Genomic DNA, 22,300 nt, shown 5'->3' with positions numbered 1-22,300 from the left:
AATGTTAAATAAGATTTGAAGTATTCATTTTGTTAGTATATTATATGCTATAAATTATAATATTTAATTTAATAAATTTAAAATTTTAATTCATTAATAAATTAATAAAACTATAATAAATTAATTAATTTAATTTTAATAAAATATAAATTATAATGAGATAAAAATTCAAAGTGACATTTTATTTGTCAAAAAAAAGCTTCTAAAACCAAAATTTCTTTTATTTTCATTAACAAGTTTAACAAAATAAACTTTTTAGTTTGTTATCTAATTCAAAACATAAATTAATTAAAATATTCTTAAAATAATCCAAACCTCCTTCACGATGTCGTCTCGAAACAACATTCCTTCAAGAAGTTGGTGAAGCAATTAACAGGAACAGTAGTTTTTAGCTTGCAAGCAAGATAAACCAATTCAAATGATGATATAAATTCATAAACGCAACTCTTCTTCTTTCTATTTAATCTTTCTTCTTTTTTATAAATAAAAATTTCGAGTTAAAAAAAAAAATTAAGTGTACAGGGGTCTCCGTGTTCCTATCTTCTGCTATAAATAGAAACTTCTAAGTTCTGAAAATTAGCAGTTTTGTCTCCTTCCAAAGAAAGCTCGTTGATCGGTTCCTTATCCAATCCATTTATTATTATATATATACACATTATATTATTCCATACCCTATCCAATCCAAGATCTTCTCGATTATCTGCCGATTCAATTCCGCGTCACCATATCGGTATCTCTATCCCTTCCCAGATCCCAATGCTACCCTTAAATTAATTCTGTTTTCTGTTATTTCCATGTTTTCGTAGACTTCATTCATTTCTTTGCCCATATTGATCTGGGGGTTTCTTTTATTGTCTTCTTAAGGTCGTGAGCTGGGGTTGTTTTTCTTTCCATCTCTGCGTCTGTTTAAGGTAGCTTGGGTCTGGGTTTTTTTGGGTTTCTTTCTTCTCCGATACTTGGGAATCTTGATTTGATTCGGTTGTTATGTAAAGTTCGAGTGTGAAATTTTTGGCTTCTTTTCGGGGGATTCTGCTTCTTCTGGGTTTTCTTGGTTTTTTACGGTTGATCTTTTTTGGTTATTGATTCTCACTTGGAAAAAAGACTCTAATTTCATTATTAAATTGGGAATCAGGGTTTTCTTTGTATGGTTCAGATTTTCTTTGTCTTGGTTCATATGATCGAGTGAGGAAATTTGTGGGTGTCGGAGTTCAGGGTGGTAAATATTTGGTTTGTCAAGGAGATATTCCATCGACTTGGGGGAATCAAGATCAGGAAAAAGAGGCTGAAATCCTCTATTAATTTCAGTCGATATTTTGTGATGTGATGAAAGTCAATACTAGGATTGATTTTCTCGTGTGATGGAATTATAATTCCTCTGTTTCTTCTTTTAGTTTTTATAGATTAAGATTCAAAGCACCAAAAAGCTGAAAGATTAGTTTGTTGAGAACAAAAAAAAGAGCTCAAAGATCGAGCTTATAGGTTATAGTTATACAGAAGTCTGATTGTTTTCGTATATTTGTTTGAGCAACATTCAGTGTATTGGGAAACTCATTTAATCACTCGTCTGTTACTCTATTTCCCATTATACCTCAAAGTAGAACCTGCGGAGTATATCTCTTTTTCTTGTAAATATTGACGTTGTTTTAGGCTTTGTATTGCTCTTACAAAAAAGGGTTTGGCTAGACCAACATACCCATCTGGTGAATTTTTCTTTTTCTTAGCTTTCTGTCTTTCAGTGTGTGATCCAAGAACCGAGGATAGAAACCATCTAAAGACATACCCCTTTTGTTTCAAACAAATATGGATATAAGTAATGAGGCCAGTGTTGATCCATTTTCAATAGGACCTACAAGTATAGTTGGCAGGACAATTGCTTTTAGAATCTTATTCTGCAAGTCAATTTCACATTTGAGGCATCAAGTCATTCATATCTTGGTGAGTATCATCTTTAGATTTAAGGATATTCTGGCACCATTTATATCATGGCTGCATCCCCGAAATCCACAAGGGATACTGGCAATGGTGACAGTCATTGCATTTATATTGAAAAGATACACTAATGTGAAGTTGCGAGCTGAAATGGCTTACCGGAGGAAGTTTTGGAGGAATATGATGAGAACTGCATTGACATATGAGGAATGGGCCCATGCTGCGAAGATGCTTGATAAAGAGACACTGAGGATGAATGATTGTAATCTTTATGACGAAGAACTTGTAAGGAATAAGGTTGAAGAGCTCCGACACCGTCGCCAAGAGGGATCTCTTAGAGATATAATTTTTTGTATGAGAGCTGATCTTATAAGAAATCTTGGTAATATGTGCAACCCTGAGCTTCACAAGGGTAGGCTTCAAGTGCCAAGGCTCATTAAGGAGTACATTGATGAGGTCTCCACTCAGTTGAGGATGGTATGCGATTCGGACTCAGATGAGCTGTCATTAGAAGAAAAGCTTTCTTTCATGCATGAAACAAGGCATGCATTTGGAAGGACTGCATTGCTTTTGAGTGGGGGTGCTTCACTTGGGGCTTTTCATGTTGGTGTAGTCAAAACTCTTGTAGAGCACAAGCTTCTGCCCAGGATAATTGCCGGTTCTAGTGTAGGATCTATCATGTGTGCCGTTGTTGCCACCAGGTCATGGCCAGAGCTGCAGAGCTTCTTTGAGGATTCTTGGCACTCATTGCAGTTTTTCGACCAGTTAGGTGGAATCTTTACAGTGGTAAGGAGGGTTATGACACAGGGGGCTCTTCACGAGATAAGACAATTGCAATGGATGCTGAGGAATCTCACTAGTAATCTTACATTTCAAGAAGCGTATGACATGACAGGTCGAATTCTTGGGATAACTGTCTGCTCCCCGAGGAAGCATGAACCACCTAGATGCCTGAACTACTTAACTTCACCTCATGTTGTTATATGGAGTGCTGTCACTGCTTCCTGTGCCTTTCCTGGTCTGTTTGAAGCCCAGGAACTAATGGCAAAAGATAGAAGTGGAGAGATTGTTCCTTACCACCCACCCTTCCATTTGGATCCTGAGAAGGGTTCAGGCACATCTGTGCGTCGATGGAGAGATGGTAGCTTGGAGATCGACTTACCTATGATGCAGTTGAAGGAACTTTTCAATGTCAATCATTTCATTGTAAGTCAGGCAAACCCACATATCTCACCTTTACTGCGGCTGAAGGACTTTGTGAGAGCTCATGGAGGTAGATTTGCTGCCAAGGTATGGTCATATAATTCTAGTCTTCTCCTCTGAAATTCTATGCATTACCCTATTTGTTGTTTTTCAACAATGATATCTCTATATTTTTTGCACAAAGTATGTGTTTTTAATAATTAAATATATGGTGTTGATAGCTGGATTTAATGTTCCTGGAGGTTAATTTGTTTTTTTCATATGCTTTTTTAAGCATTATGAGCTGATTTGAAGGCTTGTTTTGTTTTCTTACAGTGGTTAGAAATGATCGGTTTATGTCTTTGTACATTCAATCTAAACCTGGGTCCTCTGTGCTATTTTTTTCTGGTTATGCTTGTAAAACTGAAAAACTGAAAATATATTGTACCAGTACATCACATCCTAAATCACAGAATTTGATGGAAATATGTTGGCTGCGAATCATTAAATTGCCCTTTGCAAGTAAAAGTTATGAAAGAAAAGATCAGTGATGTCTTCATCTTGTACAGGATCCTTAGACAAGTCCAAGATCCTCACCGAGTTGCTAGCTAGTCAGAATTAGGTTTTTAGGAGGAATAGAAACTTTGGAATTATCAAAGCATTCAATAATTTACTCTCAGAATCTTGCTGTCCACAAGTAAATTGATTATTGTAATGAAGAAGCAATATCTTCTTGGAAGAGACACATGATTTGCACCAAAGTGGGCAAGGGTTTTGAAAAGAATTTAGACCTCGAAAGGCCCGAGAATTGTGAAGTGATGATTACTTTGTATAATTAGACAAGTTAAAGAAAAAGGTGACATGTACTATTAGAAATCATGAACAATCACTGCATAGAATTACTTCTGCTATAAACTATATTATTCTGCTACTAGACACCATGAACAGAAAAGTGATTTCTTTTGAAGGTCTTTCTTGTTATTTTCAGCAAATTGAGTCTAGATTCTTATGAAAAATGTAGGTTAATTTTAAGTGCAAATGTTTGTTTTTTTGTTTTCTCAATTAGCCAATCCTTTATTTCCTTGTGACACATTTGCTTTTCGTTTCCTTTTCTCAAGTAGAGTGTAATAACCTTTTTATTCTACTTTGGTAGCTTGCTCAACTTACTGAGATGGAGGTTAAACATAGATGCAATCAAATACTGGAACTTGGCTTCCCACTCGGGGGACTCGCCAAGCTTTTTGCCCAAGATTGGGAAGGTGATGTGACCGTGGTTATGCCTGCCACTCTTGCACAGGTACTGGAAAACAGATTTTAACCATTGGCTTTTTTTAGGTTTAGTTGATCATTCATTTTAACCATGATTCCTTTCATTTTTTGATACTGTTAAAATTTGTGGAAGACTTAATAGGTTTTCCCATGATTAGTTGCATAGAAGTTATTAGAATAACTTGTGATAGGTTGTGTTTCTTCATGCTCTGTCATGTGGGTTAATTGAATTTAATTTACACATTTAACCTATGATGGCAATTCTTTCTCTTGCAGTACTCGAAAATCATACAAAACCCAACACATGGGGAGCTTCAGAAAGCTGCCAATCAAGGGAGGAGGTGCACTTGGGAGAAGCTTTCGGCCATAAAAGCAAACTGTGGGATTGAGCTTGCTCTTGATGAGTGTGTTGCAATTCTCAATCACATGCGTAGACTAAAAAGAAGTGCCGAGAGGGCAGCAGCTGCCGCCTCATCTCATGGGCCAAGCAAGTTCAGTGCTTCGAGAAGAATTCCTTCGTGGAACTGCATTGCACGAGAGAATTCAACCAGCTCCCTCGAAGAACTTCTCCTTACAGACACTGCTCCTACTTTTCATCAGGGAGTTGGCTCATCGTCAGGGGCACCCATTGGTAGGAATTTACGTAGCCAGCGAAATGCACATGATGGGAGTGACAGTGAATCTGAAAGTGTAGATTTGAATACTTGGACACGATCTGGTGGGCCCCTGATGAGGACAACTTCTGCAAATCTGTTCATAGAGTTTGTCAAAAACCTGGATGTTGATCCTGAATTAGCAAATGGTTTAATCACTCATCCAATCTCTCCTGGGATTCCAATGGGGAGCAGCAGGGATCCATATAATCAGAGCTCAAGAATTACAACACCAGATAGAGGTTCAGAAAATGAATTTGATTTGAGGGACCATGGCATTAGAACGCCAGTTAATGGCTCTAGCATTACAGTCACCGAAGGCGATCTTCTGCAGCCGGAAAGGATCCATAACGGGTTTGTTCTTAATGTTGTTAAGCTAGAAGACTTGACACTCTCAAATAGGAATCAGGATTTCGAGAATTTCAATAGTGAGGTACCCGAATGCGTACAACTTGATTCTCCTGAAAAGGAGATGGATGCAAGTTCAGCTTCGGAAGACGGAGATGACGAGATGGCTGCATCAAATTCCCCAAATAGAATCCCTGCTAATGATGTTGTTGACTCCACGGATACTTACACTTCCAGCCAACACGATGGTAATGTACAGAGTTCTGCTGATCATTGATTTTGAGTCTTGGGCCACCATTGATTGTCTCAGTAAGCTTTGCCTGCTGAACAGTCCCCCGGAATTGATTCTGATACTGCTGTCCTTCTGAAATCATTTAGCAATGGCCACTGATGATGTGGGAATTCATCAGAATTTTCAGAGTCATGAAAATCTCTAGTGCAGAATTTACTTTTGCCAGGAAATTTGTCTTGGTGTTTTTTCATTTTCCACGAAAGTTCAATTGAGATTCAAACTTCAAAGTTCAAGTTGTTTCCCAACCACCAAGGCTTGGATAGATATATGGAGATTTGGTGGGGAAGTGGTTTGATTTTGTCACGGGAGTGGGTTGACTGTATGTAGAGTAATCAGATCTTCCATGAAGATAGGAATCACCATAGCTGTCTGCCTAACAGCAGAGCATAGTTAAAAAGTGTTTTGTTATGTAGCAATCTTGTTGTTTTTTAATTTTTTTAAGACAAAAAAATTCATAATTGGTTTACACACTCACATGTTATAGAAAAATGAAGGTGCCATATTTTACACCTCTCTCTCTCTATGCTTATATACATATATATGTTTGATGTGTTTCATGGGTGATTTACGCGTATATCTATATATGTGTGTGTTTGTTAATACACATTCTGTAAAATAAGAAATAATTTTAAAAAAAAAAATTGAAAATTGGTAGCAAATTATGGCTTAAAATACGGAGTAGGAGTAAATTAAACTCACCCTCATGTGGAAGGAATTTTAGACGAGTGGATTACCCATTACATTATTGCTTCTTCTGGCCCAAGCTTTCCAGCAATAAAATCAAACTAACCAAATTCAATTTTCACACGCACAAATTTGTCAACCAACATTATTATTATAATTAATAATAGACTAAGAACAAAATTAAATTGTCTTATGTAGATACTTGGTCTGTGTTCTAAATTTTAAAATAATTAATTAATTTAATTAAAATTTTAATAAACAATTTTTAAATAAATAAATAAAAATTAGTACTTTAAATTTTATAAATTTCAACAGAATTTTAAATTTTTTTTTTTCTTTTAATTTTACACAAACTTTTAAATGAGATTAAAAAATTGAAGTCCTAAGCTACAATTGACAATAAAAATGTGTATACAAATGTTTGGGTTTTTTGTTAAACATAATAAATTTGTTGATACTCAATTTAACTTAATCACTACAGTTCTACCAGCACAATAATGAGTTAAATTTTCGATTCTACTGAATCAAATATTATAAATTAATCATTATTAATTCATAATTTATGTATAAAACGACGAATTCTACATATCTAGTGAGATTTAAACTCAGTATTTTTTAATCAGAACACTATAATATTAATCGCTATATATTTATCCGTATTAGTTACTATTTGGAAAGTGTGGCCAAAAGATAAGGCACGTGGGCAGTCTTAAAAAAGTTCACGGGTAGATTCAAGATTCATTTGGAACTTAGTAGGTGTGAGGGTGTTTTGTGTATTCTTTTGGTTGCTTATTTGTCAAGCCGACCAAAAAAAATAAATGTAATGATGCAGAAGAAAGCATGAAACTTTATGTCAAATGAAGCTTTGTATTTTATTTAGTACTAATACTGTTCTCCATATGAAAAGTATTTATAAGTTTTGTCTTTAAATTCATTTATAATTTATTTATTAATTACTTAAATATATTTATATATATGTTACTTAAATACAAATAATAATCACCCATAATATTTATTTTACTATAACATAAAATCTAACTCATTAATATGTTATTAATGATAATATTTAAAAATAAAATAAATATTTTGTAATAATTAAATTTTTATAATTAATATAATTATAATATTAAAAAAATTAATTAATTTTTTATTTTCTCGTATTAAAAAAATGCCAACTTAAATTCCTTCAAAAATTGAGGCTCTCGACAGGGTGAGTTAATGTGGGTTAGCCAGCCGTAGTGACCTAACCCATTAATCCACACACACACACCCCCACCAAGACATATAACATGGAAATGTGGCAACCCACTTGAATTTTCATTTATAAATCAATTTTCAAACACTTGTTTTATTTTTTATGTTTCAATTAAAATAAAGTAAGTATTTTATTATAGTTAATATATATATATATATATATACGTGATGTTTGGTTAAGGAGACGTGTTTGAGGAAGACGACGACACCAATATAAATTTTCGAATTACAAAATTTTAAGTGAAATTAATATATTGATAACCCATATTTTTGTACCGAATAAAATAATTAATCAGTAGAATGATCTCTGAATGTCTTGCTTACCAACACAATAACAGAAAATGGAAAAAAAAAAAAAAAAAAGGTCCTCTAATTATTGTAACGAGTTATATAATTCATACCATAGTTTATAAATTAAATAAAATAAAATAAAAGAGGACAGCGGTCCAACTGCTTGTTATATAATAATATTTATAAATGGCTGTTTGTTTCCCAAGAAAATAAAGCATGAAATAAACTAGGAGAGTTTTAGAAGCGACGAGTGAAGTGAATCCGGCAACTTGCTCTTCTGTATTTTTGCGTATTCAGTGTGCCGTTTCCTTTCCGTGTGCTTTTCAAATCTGTCGGCCATGTTTATTAATGAAATTGTTTATTTAATAAATAAAGTGAATTTCTGGTTATTGTGTTTAATTAAAGATTCAAATATTAATTATATATAAAATTTTGAAAAAAATTAATAATTAATAAATTTGGTTAAATAATTTAAGAAAAACTAAACCCAACTTTTGAATTATCATTAAAAAAATGACATGATTTGAATTGTTATAAAGTTTTATTTTAATGCATGCACTTATTTATAATCCATAGTTTAATTTGACTCAGGCATACAATGAACATGGTTAGAAATGAAAAGAGACTGATAAAATACAATGGTTTTATGATAATTTTATTCGGAGAAGAAGAGAGAAAGTTAATTAAACATAAAATTCACATGACTTCAAACGTTATAACATGTGCAAAGAGAATTATAATTATTCATCACAGTCAAATAAATTAAATTCAATTATCACCCGATACTAGTTCGTGGTTGAGATTAGATGGCGAAATTATTTTTATTTTTATTTTTTGAATATTTTTCAAGATTCAATTAATAATTTTGTTCATGTTTTAAAATATAATTAATTAATATGTTAATTAATCAATTATAATAAATTAGTAAAAATATTTAACGATTTAATTATTATTATTAATTGTATAATAATGCCAAATAAAGGAAGAACTAAATCTCATTACTCAAATGTTGTATACATTTGTTACACCTACAAAATCTATAAATGATTGCATGATTAAATTAACTTACCAAAATAATTATTTATTTCATGGACTGTATATTAAATAAGTAACATTATCTTATTTTTAGCAAATGAAGATGCTAAAAATTTCCATCAATTGATATAAGATATTAGCAGAGGAAAGTAATTATAATTTATCAGTTAATACACATTCAATTATATAACTAATTGAATAAAAATAGAGTTAATTATCAAAATAATATCAAATTTAGTATTTTCGTTTATATTATTATTATTTTTTCTATAATTGGGTAATTAAAATAGTTTCTAAGTATTTTTATTTATTTATAATAATTATATAATTTTAATCCTACTCTAAAAGTCCATTTGAGTATTTCAAAAAGAAGAGTAGCTTTGGGATTCCTTTTAGCTCCCTTTCCTGAGTTTTGACTTATGTAGAGTAACAGTCAATTACGATTATCTATAAATTAGTAAAAAAGATTATAATTAATTATTATAAATTTATAAAAATTCCAAAACACCACAACCAGACAAAGTGGAGTATCAAAGTTGTGTGCATATTCCACCAAGAAAAATTATTTTATATATATATATATATATATAAATTCCACTAATTTTCTTGAACTAATTAAATTAATTTATATATCTAAATTAATATCCATACAAACAAGATGTATATATATATTTTTAATAAATAAATGTGTGTAAATATTTAATAAAGTGGAGCCCACCTGAATAAAAAATAAAAAATTATCTTCGCTGTAGAAATATAAATAGTGCTGAGAAAATATTGGCACCTACGAAGCTTCCTGGAAGCTGCAATGGCTTTCACTCCATTTAATCCCCCCAGCTTCCTCACTCCTTCCCAACAATCTTCCTCCTCTGGTTTAATCTCTTCCATCTCTTTTCCCTTCTGCGTCTCTTCTATCCTCTTCTCCAACCATGAAGCTAGTCAAGATGAACCCTAAATATCTAAAGTTCAGCCCCAAACGCCTCTTTCGGTCCAAGGACCGATCCGATGTTTCAAGATCCGACCCGCCATCGTTCGGCTCGTCTTCTTCCTCAGATGCCTCATCTTCCATCCACAAACCCAGTTCTGGAATCGGTGCTCCGGGTTCTGGGACGCCCACCAGTGTTTTGCCTGAAATTTCGGGTGACTGGTCTGATATTTCACCCTATATTTGCTTCGAGCTTGCTCAAGCGTTTAAAATGATAGATAAGGATAATGATGGGATGATCTCGAGAGGTGAGCTGGAGGCGCTCCTGAGCCGGCTCGGAACCAAGCCGCCGAGCCGGGAGGAAGTCAGCTTGATGCTTAGCGAGGTTGACGGGGATGGCGATGGCTCCATAAGCATAGACGCGCTGATGAGCCTGGTAGCCGGCTCGACTAGCGAATTTGCTTGCGACGCCGAGCTGCGTGACACTTTCGATTACTTCGACACGGACCACGACGGCTTGATCTCGGCTGAGGAACTCCTGAGGGTTTTCTCAGCCATCGGCGACGACCGGTGCACGTTAGAAGATTGCCGGCGCATGATAGCCGCTGTAGATAAAAACGATGACGGATTTGTGTGTTTCGAGGACTTTTCACGTATGATGGAGCCGCAGAGATGATCATGACAATCAGAGATGGTGACGGTGGTGATGATAATCATGTGAAGCGCTCTACATGATAAGAAAATGGAAATCGTTTGATATTTTTTTTTTCTTTTTTTTTTAAAAAAAAAACTAATTTTCCAATAATTTGGGATCTAGTTTGTTTCTTTGTTTGTTTGTTTTATATATATATATATATATTTTGCTTTTAAATTAGGAAACGGGGGATTCTAAAAAGACGGGGTCAAATCAAGTGGGAGGATTATTGAATATCAACGGTCAGGATTTATCCTTTACGAAGGATAAAATGGACTTTTCATCTGCCGTATATATATAAAGAGAAATGGGTTTTCCCGACATCTATTCTTTTAATACGTGATTAATAATTTAGTATTGTTTTAGATTTATATAAAATAAAGTTTTTTAATTAACGAAATAAATAGTAATGGGGATAATATTAAACGATTGATATCATTTCAGTGGAAGCTAATTACTGTTTTTGAGTAATAATAATCCACTTCTGACTCATCATGGGTGTTTATCCACGTGGCAGGATGAACCAATTTGTCATGTAGACAGAAATTCTCACACGACAGCAGTAGTATATTATGAAGTTTCGTTTTCTCTTCTTTTTTCTTTTGTTTGTTAACACTTTTTTTATTTTTTATTTTTAAGGAATCATTTTTGTTTTTAGATACTTTTATTTTAAATATTTATAATAATAATAATTTGAGTTCCATTTTATTAACTACATAAACTTTTAAATTACTTTTTATATAAAAATTATAAAATAATCAAAATGTAAACACAGGAATGTCTTTGGAATTTTGGCATTTGTTGTAACAAACAAAGCCCGTATCAATATATTCTGAATTTCTGACAAGCCAGCTATTTGAAAAATAAATAATCTCATAAACCAATTATCGGTTTATTTTAAGGTTTTATTGGTTCTCATCCACTTGGGTTATTGATTAGCGATGTGAATAATGAGTGAATTAAAATATAATTATTAATTTTATGCTTAAGATTTGTGAGTCGTCGAATTAATATTCATTCTACTTTAAATTCTATTAAAAGAAATTAAGTTGTTGAAAACAAGGAAGGAAAAGTCATGGGAAATGGCGGTTTGGCGTGAAGTAAGAGGGAAGGAACGTGATAGTTTCCTAAATGAGATTTTGGATGTAAACAAGGGGCGGGCCTGATTGGTCACGAAGACGCACTATACTTGTTACCAAACACACCGAGGACAAATCGCTATCGCTATCCCTCTTTTTTAATTATCATCTTATATTTTTTTTTTTTTACTATAAACTTTATATTAAAATTCATAATATCTAATTAGAATAAAAGAATTAAAAAACCACTCCTATTGTAAAAGGGACGTTTCTTCCAAGGTGGCTGTCAAGTCTAAAGGCTGAGATTTTGCAGGCTGTGAAACTTTCCAGGAAATTTCCTTTGCTTTTCAACATCATACGACCGTGAAATCAACAGTTATAATTAATAATTAATAATTAATTAGTAGACTGTTTCCCATTGGCGATTACTGATTACTGGGGAGTTGACGGAATGTATTTTTTTATTTTTGGGTTTTTGTATATCTTGCGGAATGTTTGGACACGCAAATAATGAAATTCTGAAGTTTGTTTAATCATAATAAAAATGTTAAAGAAATTAGAATGCTATTTTTTAACAAATAAATTTCTGAATTATATAGATATATATATTTATAGAATAATTAAATTATATATTTATATTAAAAAAAAATTAAACACATATTATAAGTCTTAATTAATATAGTATGCCGCACATGTCTTTCGTTTTGTTTACAAAATTTAATCATGAGAGGCGGACCACAAATTTTTATTTCATTTTTCACATTTCTAAATGCTAAAAATAACAACTATTATTTAATTATATAAAGTGTGGAAGCGAAAAACTAATTAGATTCCAAGAAAAAAAAAAAAAAGCTAATAATATATTTTAGAATTTACGAATAAACCACCGTAGTTCCTGGGGAATCACATTTAATGAATTATGGTTTTTTTTTTTCCTCCCCAATTTATTGTTTAAAATTTTAATTTGTATAAATATAATTAATTTGATAATTGAATTGTGACTCAATTTGTTTTTTTTTTTAATATATTTTCTGAGAAACACAGAGCATTAAAATTTATAAATCACGGAATTTTAAAATCTTTAAATGCATATATCTATATGTACGTGTGTATTTTGTTATTTTATGTAAACTATATAAATTATTAATATTCAAAAAAATAAGATGCACAATAATAGTTATAAAATATTTATTTTTATATATAAAAAAATATATAATAAACTTAAGGACAGACAGAGTTTGGATTTAGTAAAACACAAAAACCTCTTACTATTATAAGCCCCTTATGTGGCCCATTAGCCCAACCTACAAAAGAAACACACACACACACACACACATGTATATAAGCATTATAAATAAATATTAGGAAATAAATATAAATGTTTTTATAAATTCATAGCAAGTAAAGAAACCCCAAAAATTACAATAATAATATTGTTCAAATAAAAGAAGATATACTTGTTATTATTAAATACTTATTAATGTTTATATGCATATTTATTTGAAAATTTCCAATTTATAAAGTTTTGGATTTTTAGAAATCAAATAAATGCTATAATAAGTTTCAAATATCACTAAAATGTTACCATCAAATTTAAATATCTGACTTAAAATTAACATTTTAACAAATAAAATAGTTAATTGCTTCTTTTTCAATTATAAGAAAATTTTAATATTGAACTAGGAGTGGTAATAGTAGAACCTGGAGTGTCAATAGCAATTACCGCAGTTTTGACTTAAAAAGGGTAAGATTCCAGTTTTTCCCGTTACTCCAATGCTATTTTATCCTTCTCATGTCCTCCCCCGATTCGTTTTTTCTCGTTTCTCAAAACTTTCTCTTCTTCTACTTCGCGCCCATCACCTGAAACGCCAAAGCCATCTTCCTCCGCTTGTAAATTACTCCAAACACCTGAAAACACTGAAGCAAATCGCTGCTTCCTTGACTGTATCATCTGGGTCTGACCACGTACCCAACTCTGTTTCTTCAAAGTTTACGTCTCTGTATACCCAATCTGGTGACCTCAATAATGCTGTTTCAGTATTCAGCTCGCCACAAGAACATAACACAAAGGCATGGAACTCGATCATTAGAACCCACGTTGATTTCGGTCGTGTGGTTGAGGCTTTTTCATTGTACAGGAGGATGAGAGAGCTGGGTGTTGTGCATGACGGTTTCACGTTCCCGATAATAAACAGCGCGATTTCGCTGCTCGGCGGAGACGGTGGTGATGTTATTGAGTGTGGGAAAATGATTCATTGCGTCGCTGTCAAGATGGGTTTCGGGCTGGATTTGTATTTCTGCAATACTATGATGGAGGTTTATGGCAAATGTGGGCTTGTCAGTTCTGCGCGTAAGGTGTTTGATGAAATGCTTGAGAGAGATTTGGTTTCTTGGACGACAATGATTTCGGGGTATGTTTGTGAAGGGAGCTTTGGCTGTGCGTTTAGATTGTTCAGAATAATGAGAGTGGACATTGAAGCTAATTTTGTGACTGTTATTGTTCTGCTGCAGGGATGTTCCCTGTCTGAGATGCTGTCTGAAGGGAGGCAGATTCATAGTTATGTTATCAAGAATGGTTTACTGAGTGATGGGGTTGTTCAAAACTCAGTTTTGAGATTATATGCCAGAGCTGACAGTTTTGAAGAAGAAGAAATTTTTTTCAGTGAAATGGATCAAAGAGATACAGTTTCATGGAATACTATCATAGGCTTTTACTCCTCAATAATGGATATTGAAGAAGTGGTTGCTGGATTCAGGAAGATGCAGAGTGAAGCACTGTTGACGGTTGAGACACTGACGTTGGTTGTATCAGCATTTGCGAAGTCTGGGAATCTTAATGAAGGGAAAAATTTACATTGTTTCGCTGTAAAAGTTGGGTTATTCGACAATATTTTTGCAACTTCTTTGTTGGATTTTTACGCTAAACTTGGTGACATGGAAAGTTCAGATCGATTATTCGGAGACATCTCTAACAGAAATGCCATAACTTGCAATGCAATGATGTCTAGTTTTGTTCAAAATGGTTATTCCAGACGTGCAATTGCCTTGTTTCGGAAACTGCAAGATGCAGGCCTGCAACCTGGAGTTGACATTTTGAGAAATCTTGTTGATGCATATGCCAATCTGGGTGCTCTCAATTTGGGCAAAGGAGTACATGCTTACCTGGTAAAGAACTTATCTTACGAACTCCAAGAAAGCAATTCAAATTTGGAATTGGAAACTTCTATTCTCAACATGTACATAAGATGTGGAAGCATTTCTACTGCTAGAGAATTTTTCAGTAGAATTTTGGCCAAAGATGTGGTAACTTGGACATCAATGATTGAAGGGTATGGTACTCATGGACTTGGTTTGGAGGCCATTGAAGTTTTTCACCAAATGGTGCATGAAGGAATCAAACCAAATAGCATTACCTCCTTGAGTTTACTATCAGCTTGTAGTCACTCTGGCCTTGTAAGTGAAGGCTGTGAAGTATTCCATTCCATGAAATGGGAATTTAATATCCGACCCGCTTTGGATCACTACACTTGTCTCGTTGATCTATTGGGTCGCTCTGGAAATCTCAAAGAGGCTTTAGCCATAATAATGAGAATGGTCCCGTATCCGGACAGCGGGATTTGGGGTGCACTTCTTGCTGCATCCAGAGAGTATGGGGACAAAAGAGTTGGGGAATTTGCAGGTGAGAGGTTATTGAAGTTGGAAGCAGATAATGTAGGGTACTACACTTTGTTGAGTAATGTAAAAGCTAGCAGACAAGAGTGGGCTGAAGTTGAAGAACTCAGGAGAGGAATGAACTCAAAGTATCTAAAAAAGAAACCAGGGTGGAGCTGTGTTGAGCAGAAAGGAAGAATACATGGTTTTGTCTCTGGAGGTAAACTATGGAGCGCAGAAGAGACGACACCGTTTTAGCAATGACGTAGAACGCGGGCTGGAAATCTTCACTTCCCTAAACACTACTAATTTAATTTGAGTATAATTTAATTTTTTAAAAAATAAAAGAGACTGCTAATTGGTTTTAAAATATATACTTAAAGGACAAATTATACTAAAAGGCATTCATTATTAATTATATATACCCATTTAGCATAAATGATTATTCACATTCTACTTATCATATTATTTAATAGTTTCAATAAAAAATAGTAATATTTTATATTTATGCATGTATAAAAGCAACTAAATTGTTATCGCTAAATATATATTAATTAAATTTTATCATTTTTAGTGGTTTAATTTTTATTCTAAAAGAAAATATTTAAATTTTGTTCCACGGCTTATTCTTATAGTAGAACAAAAATATATGAAATGGAATTTTTTCTTTATTTTACTTAATGTGCTTTTGGGGGGAAAAAATGAAAATGCATAAAATAATAAGAAAAATTAAAACATTTTGTACACAGAAAATATTTTGTTACACAAATTTTACTCTCCTCTTCCTCTGTACAAACAGATCAGTGAAGTGAAAGATCCAGCCAATGGCAGGCTGGCGTAGACCTTCACATGTCCGGGTCAAAAAGCCCACCAGCACAAAATTAACCACTGTAAAAAAATGACGGTGACGGTGACGGTGACGGTGATATAGACGACAACCAAGGTTCCGTTTCGTTTGAAGGAAAAACACTGAATCTCGGTTCGGCTGTACTCAACTTTGATCTTCCTTACTTCACATGGTTGGCTTACCTTCTTATTCCCAGAAATCTACGAAAAACCCTGGGGGAAGAAGCTAGAAACAGAGGGGAAGCGGAGAAGAATACGTGGAAAATCGAAACGTAAGAACAGAGTACAAATGGGCGGATACGGACTGAGGTCTGCGTTTGATTCGAGAACAGGGCAGATGATAATGGTGGCCCTGGTGCTGATGGTGGGATCCTTCTATGCCGGTACTCTCTTTGGCAACAATGCCCCAATATACGTCTCTCAAGCCTCCTCGTCCTCGTCGTCATCCCCATCTTCCAATCCTTCGTCGTCGAGTTCAACCCAAGGTGTGTTTACATTTATATTTGAAAATTATACGAGTTACAACTTTCAAGTTCATGCATGGAGTGCTTCTCGTCTTTTGATAATGTAGTTTGGCTCATGGAATTTAATTGACTAATGCCCATTTGAAAATTTGTTTTATAAATTATTATATTTATTTATATGGAACGCAAGTGTGCTTCTAAACCGAGAACGTTTTGAGCTCTGCTAGATTCTCCATTTTGGTCAAATTCTTTAAACGATTAAAATTTAATTTTGGGTTTATAGAATGAGTGGATCTTTTCATATTCTGTTAAGATCTTTGTTACTTTGTTCTTTTCGGGGGAAGACTTAGTTTCTGGGATTTTAGCATGGATCAATTATTTTGCGTTCAACAGAACAGTTTCTCTTTTTTCTGTTCAACTAAGGAGAAGTTTTTAAGGAACATTTTATTGGGAAAGTAATCTAAATAGGAATGTAGATTCAGCTTCCAAATGACTGATTTCTCAGTCTGTTGTGCCCTTGGGATACTTCTTGTCCTGTTAGGGCATTAACATGAATCGTTAGACCTAAGAGAATGGGCAGTTTTAATTGTCATAGCTTAACATAATTCCCTTAATATTATGATAACTTTCTTTAGCCTTTGGGAATGCCAACTTATACGCTTTTGCAATAAAAGAATGTTGGCGGGGTTTAACTTCCTCAAATTTTAGGTTCGGCTGCATTCACAAACAAGGTTGCTCTTACTTATCGAAGAACACCACTTGTGATCCCAGAAAATGGAATGGATGTGTGTCCCTTGAGGTTCAATGAGTATATCCCGTGCCATGATATATACTACGTGAAAACATTGCTGCCAAGTTTGGATCTTTCGAGAAGAGAAGAGCTTGAAAGGCATTGCCCTCCACTTGAACAGCGCTTGTTTTGCTTGGTACCACCACCTGAAGATTATAAAATACCAATAAGATGGCCAACCAGCAGGGATTATGTGTGGCGAAGCAATGTGAATCATACACATCTTGCTGAAGTCAAGGGTGGACAAAATTGGGTGCACGAGAAAGGTCAGTTGTGGTGGTTCCCGGGTGGAGGCACTCATTTCAAACATGGGGCAGCTGAGTACATTCAGAGGTATATGTAGTTGACTTCATCTTCTACCATTTGTTTATTTTGATAGCATATCATCTGTATTTCTATGGAACTTGTGATGGCTGTATTTTTTCAAGCTCTTTAACAGACAATCTCTGTCTTTATGGGAATTAAGTCTCTGCTGGTTTCATGTAAAGTACAAGCTTCATTCCAACACAATTTATTAGCTTCAGCTATGTCGTAAAACTGAAACTACCTGGGCCTTCAAACAGCATTAAGAAAGTGCAATTAGGTGCAAGAGATTCAGGAAACAAATTGGAGAAATCTTCCATGAAAATACAAGAAACACAAGCAGATTATTATGTTTGCTAGCGCATTTGGTTGGTTTTAGGAAAACATTTGTACCCATTTATTTTCTGTTAATACTGAGAATAGTTTACCTTTGCTTCTACACAGTTATCCTCTCAAGCCTATGCTTTTGTATCATTATTTTTTAAGTGCAGAAGACAGTTTCCTGATGCATTTTATCTTGACGAAGCATGGATATCTTGTGGTTCGGTTCGCTTCCTATTTGTTTTGGATTAACTCTGCCTAAATGAGTAGTCAGCTACTCTGATACTCAACTAAAATGTTCTCAATGACAATGGAGAAAATATATTTTCTCGTAACTATAGCATAATAACTGGAATATGATTGGCGGAGGTGGGAATAAGACGAGTCCTCTGTGCTTTTTAATCAGTAGGTTCTTCAGCATGTGCAGGAAAAAAGATGGAGGGAATTGTGACTAATTTTGTTATTTGAGATGACTTCAACATTTTCCTTCCACTGGCTGGAATTTGTAACAATTATCAGCACGTTTATAGTGGTTTGCATGTATTTAGGGGGTTGCCCTTCATGCTCCAGTTTTCTCTGCTCACTTGTGAGACTTGCATTTGCTACTTTTCTTTTTGTTTCACTCATGAGAATAATGGTTGACAGTGTTAGCTGCGATAACAGCACCAGATAGTGTCTTTGTAGTGCTTCATGACAAATTGAATAGAGAATTTTTTTTTCTCTAGGTACTTGCTCAAAATGCGTTAATATATTTGCCATTTACATTGGATTTCTCTGTATTTAGATATTCAGGTTCTAATGATAGCATACATTAAGCAAATACTTATAGGCTTTCTACATAGTAACATTCCAATAACTTCATTGAGATTTTTATTGATGCTAAGTGGAAGCTGGTCATACTTACATTACTAATTTTCTGGCCTTGCTTTTTTTCCCAAATTCAGGTTAGGAAATATGACAACTAATGAAAGAGGTGACCTGAGGTCAGCAGGAGTAGTGCAAATTCTGGATGTTGGTTGTGGAGTTGCCAGCTTCTCAGCTTATCTCCTTCCCTTGGATATTCAGACAATGTCTTTTGCTCCCAAAGATGGTCATGAGAATCAGATTCAATTTGCTTTGGAGCGAGGAATTGGTGCAATGATTTCTGCCATAGCTACCAAACAATTACCCTATCCCGCAAACTCTTTTGAGATGGTTCATTGCTCAAGATGCCGTGTTGATTGGCATGAGAATGGTATTCTTCCATTTTGAACTTTTTGTTTTTTAGTTCTTTTTACAAATTAGTATACTCAAACTATCGAATAATTTCTGGAGTGTCAGATATACTTCATAAACACAGCTTATATTTTACATATCTTGGCTTTTGACTTGATACAAAAGAAGCAACTATTAAATTGGAAGTGTCGGTGCCAGGAAAGAAGCATAATAGAACAAGATATCTGAAATAAATAGTGAAAGAAATGTGTTAATATCTCAAGTTTTATATGGCTTCGGATATTTCTTGTTCTCTTGATTAACAATGGCATGGGGATCAATGAATTCGTCTACTTGATAGATACCTACCACAATATTTTCTAGTGTCTTTAACTTTCACTAGGAACTGCTGCTCAAGACACCACAGCATTGTTTCCCTGCTGATTGCTAGCTTACTTTTAGTTTTTTTTTATTTTTTTAGAAACAAGAATCTTATATCTTGGAAGTGAAGCTGCATTTAATTGCAAATTTGTGGTTGGTTTCTATGTTATATATAGCCATTTTCTTATCAATTATACTTGTGTGTTGAAGAGCATGAGTTGGGTTAATTAATGTGGATGTCTATGCTTGTTACTATAGATGGGATTTTACTGAAAGAGGTGAATCGCCTTCTGCGAACCAATGGATACTTTGTCTATTCAGCACCACCTGCTTATAGAAAAGATAAAGAATTTCCGATGATTTGGGATAAATTGGTTAATCTGACTACAGCAATGTGTTGGAAACTCATTGCTCGAAAGGTCCAAACAGCAATTTGGATTAAAGAGGAAGATGAGTCATGCCTTCGGCACAATGCGGAGCTGAACCTTGTAAATATTTGTGATGCTGTTGATGAATCTAAACCTTCATGGAATACACCCCTGAGGAACTGTGTACAAATAAGAAATTCAGCAGAACAGAAACTCCCCCCTCAACCAGAACGTCTTTCAGCATATCCAGAGAGGCTAAGCCAAACAGGTCTTCTTACCCCTTAATAAAATTTTAAGGAATTAGTTCTCTTTCTGTTTTATTCCATGTTTCTTTTCATAACTTGAGTTATATTCTTCAACCTTGCTTGTTGTATTAAGCCTCTGCTTTTTAGATTTAAGATTATTTACTAGCATATGCGTAGTACTCATATTAGACAAGAGAATTGTAAATTTCTACTGAAATATTGAGGGAACATGAGGATTATGTTTATTTAAATTCACTCTTGAGAAGTTTAGTTACTTCTTGTGTCAACAATTTAATTTTAGATCATTATGTTTTTGTGTGTTTTCTGTTAGCTGAGTGGATGGAAGCTGTTTCACATGTAGTTGCTGCTTATTATTTCAGTATCATCTTGACAATTTAAAACATGTTGACAGTGTAAATATATGAAATGAGTGTATCCTTTTTCTGTTCGGCTGTTAACTTGTTGATATTTTTAATCAGGTATCAGTAAAGAAGAATTTAATTCTGACACTAACTTCTGGAAAGATCAGGTTCGACGTTACTGGAAGCTGATGAATGTCAACAAGACTGAAGTACGAAATGTCCTGGACATGAATGCTTTTTGTGGTGGATTTGCTTTGGCTCTGAAGTCATTTCCTGTTTGGGTGATGAATATAGTGCCTGTGAGCATGAAAAATACCTTGCCTGGTATATATGACAGGGGACTGTTGGGTGCTTTTCATGATTGGTAAGAAAATTCATTCCTAGTTCATAATTCTCCACTTACTGATTTACAAGGACAAGAGAACTATAAATACACTAGTTTATCCATTAATGTTTTACAAGGACAAGAGAACTATAAATACACTAGTTTATCCATTAATGTTAAGTTTTCTTGGTTTATTAGTTATTTTCTGTTAATAGGGTTTTATCTAATCCCAGGTGTGAGCCATTTTCAACATATCCCCGCACATACGATTTGTTGCACGCCAACCATATCTTCTCTCACTACAGAAACCGTGGAGAAGGTTGCTTGCTGGAGGATATAATGCTTGAGATGGACCGTATAGTACGACCTCAGGTACATGTTTTGTTGAAGTTAATTCTTATTTTTGCATATATTGAAGAACCAAAGTCAAATGCCCTCATTGTTGAAATTTGAAGGTGTACATTAGTAATTGTGGTGTCCAGGCCAGCTTCTTTAACAAGCATGGCTTTATAAATGCTAGCTTATAAAGATAGGAAGCTGAATGCTGGAACTAGATTCTGTTTATTGAGGACTATGAGCCTAAAACTTCATGCTTGATCCTTAGATCTTAATTTTTTGCGTGGATTAGTTGGTTATCTGCTTAAATTTTAAAATGATCATGTTTGGTTTGTTGGTTTTACAGACTAGTGTCAATTTTTTTTCTTCTGCATGCTATGTGTAGGGATTTATTATAATTAGGGATGAGGAGTCCATTACATCAAGAATTCGAGACATTGCTCCGAAATTTCTGTGGGAGGTTGAATCACACTTCTTGGAAAATAAAGAGAAAAAGATGGAACCTGTGCTACTTTGTAGAAAGAAGTTCTGGGCAATTGTGTAAGGGTTTGCCAGCTTTCAGAACTCTATCAATGGAATCTTTAACATCCTGCTTATACCACCACGGTGATTTTTGCTCATCTGTTTTCTCCTGGCTTCTCCATATGGTTACTGGCCTCATGGTAAAGAAAATCTTTGGCGTATTCATGAAATCTATAATTTCATTCATTGCTTGATATCATCATCTTCTCTGTATATGTTTTGGTAGCTAACAGTAACTGACACTTGTATTTCTCAACAGATTCTATAGCAGCTATCCATTTTTGTTTAATCCGATTTTTTAGAGAACAAAGAAATTGACATTCTGAACTGGGTTAATTGACACTTGTATATGTTTTGGTACACGTGCATGAATGTGTGACTTCCGGAATACGGTAGGATTCTTTCCAGAACTTAAAAAGAGTTAAAGTTCAATGCAGTAGAAGAACTTAAATATGTTATGAATCATGGGACAGATTATCTCTATGGATTTTGTTATGATTATCAATGATGGCTCTTACATTACAACATGTATATGGGTTCCAGTATGGATGGATGAA

At 34.1% G+C, this 22,300-nt stretch overlaps 4 protein-coding genes across 4 annotated transcripts; all 4 read left to right on the top strand.

Moving 5' to 3' along the window:
- Positions 1-476: 476 nt before the first annotated feature.
- On the top strand, positions 477-6,182 carry SDP1 (Patatin-like phospholipase family protein). Its single transcript, XM_022052768.2, has 3 exons — positions 477-3,219; positions 4,265-4,408; positions 4,657-6,182. Exons 1-3 carry the CDS (start codon positions 1,801-1,803, stop codon positions 5,656-5,658), a joined length of 2,565 nt encoding a protein of 854 aa, XP_021908460.2. The 5' UTR covers positions 477-1,800; the 3' UTR covers positions 5,659-6,182.
- Positions 6,183-9,732: 3,550 nt separating this feature from the next.
- LOC110822885 (Calcium-binding EF-hand family protein) lies at positions 9,733-10,877 on the top strand. The gene has a single exon (XM_022053120.2). It carries the CDS (start codon positions 9,867-9,869, stop codon positions 10,536-10,538), a length of 672 nt encoding a protein of 223 aa, XP_021908812.1. The 5' UTR covers positions 9,733-9,866; the 3' UTR covers positions 10,539-10,877.
- A 2,531-nt stretch (positions 10,878-13,408) lies between these two features.
- On the top strand, positions 13,409-15,544 carry LOC110822696 (pentatricopeptide repeat-containing protein At4g35130, chloroplastic-like). Its single transcript, XM_022052869.1, has one exon. It carries the CDS (start codon positions 13,409-13,411, stop codon positions 15,542-15,544), a length of 2,136 nt encoding a protein of 711 aa, XP_021908561.1.
- Positions 15,545-16,089: 545 nt separating this feature from the next.
- Positions 16,090-22,066, top strand: LOC110822673 (S-adenosyl-L-methionine-dependent methyltransferases superfamily protein). The gene is made up of 7 exons (XM_022052844.2): positions 16,090-16,617; positions 17,305-17,719; positions 18,955-19,244; positions 19,844-20,221; positions 20,678-20,924; positions 21,119-21,257; positions 21,607-22,066. Exons 1-7 carry the CDS (start codon positions 16,422-16,424, stop codon positions 21,763-21,765), a joined length of 1,824 nt encoding a protein of 607 aa, XP_021908536.1. The 5' UTR covers positions 16,090-16,421; the 3' UTR covers positions 21,766-22,066.
- The last annotated feature ends 234 nt before the right edge of the window (positions 22,067-22,300 follow it).

The sequence above is a fragment of the Carica papaya genome, chromosome 8, assembly GCF_054855325.1.
Source record: "Carica papaya isolate Zhongbai chromosome 8, ASM5485532v1, whole genome shotgun sequence".
Taxonomy (NCBI): domain Eukaryota; kingdom Viridiplantae; phylum Streptophyta; class Magnoliopsida; order Brassicales; family Caricaceae; genus Carica; species Carica papaya.
The sequence above is the reverse complement of the archived record's forward strand: the minus strand, read 5'-3'. Positions and strand labels throughout refer to the sequence as shown.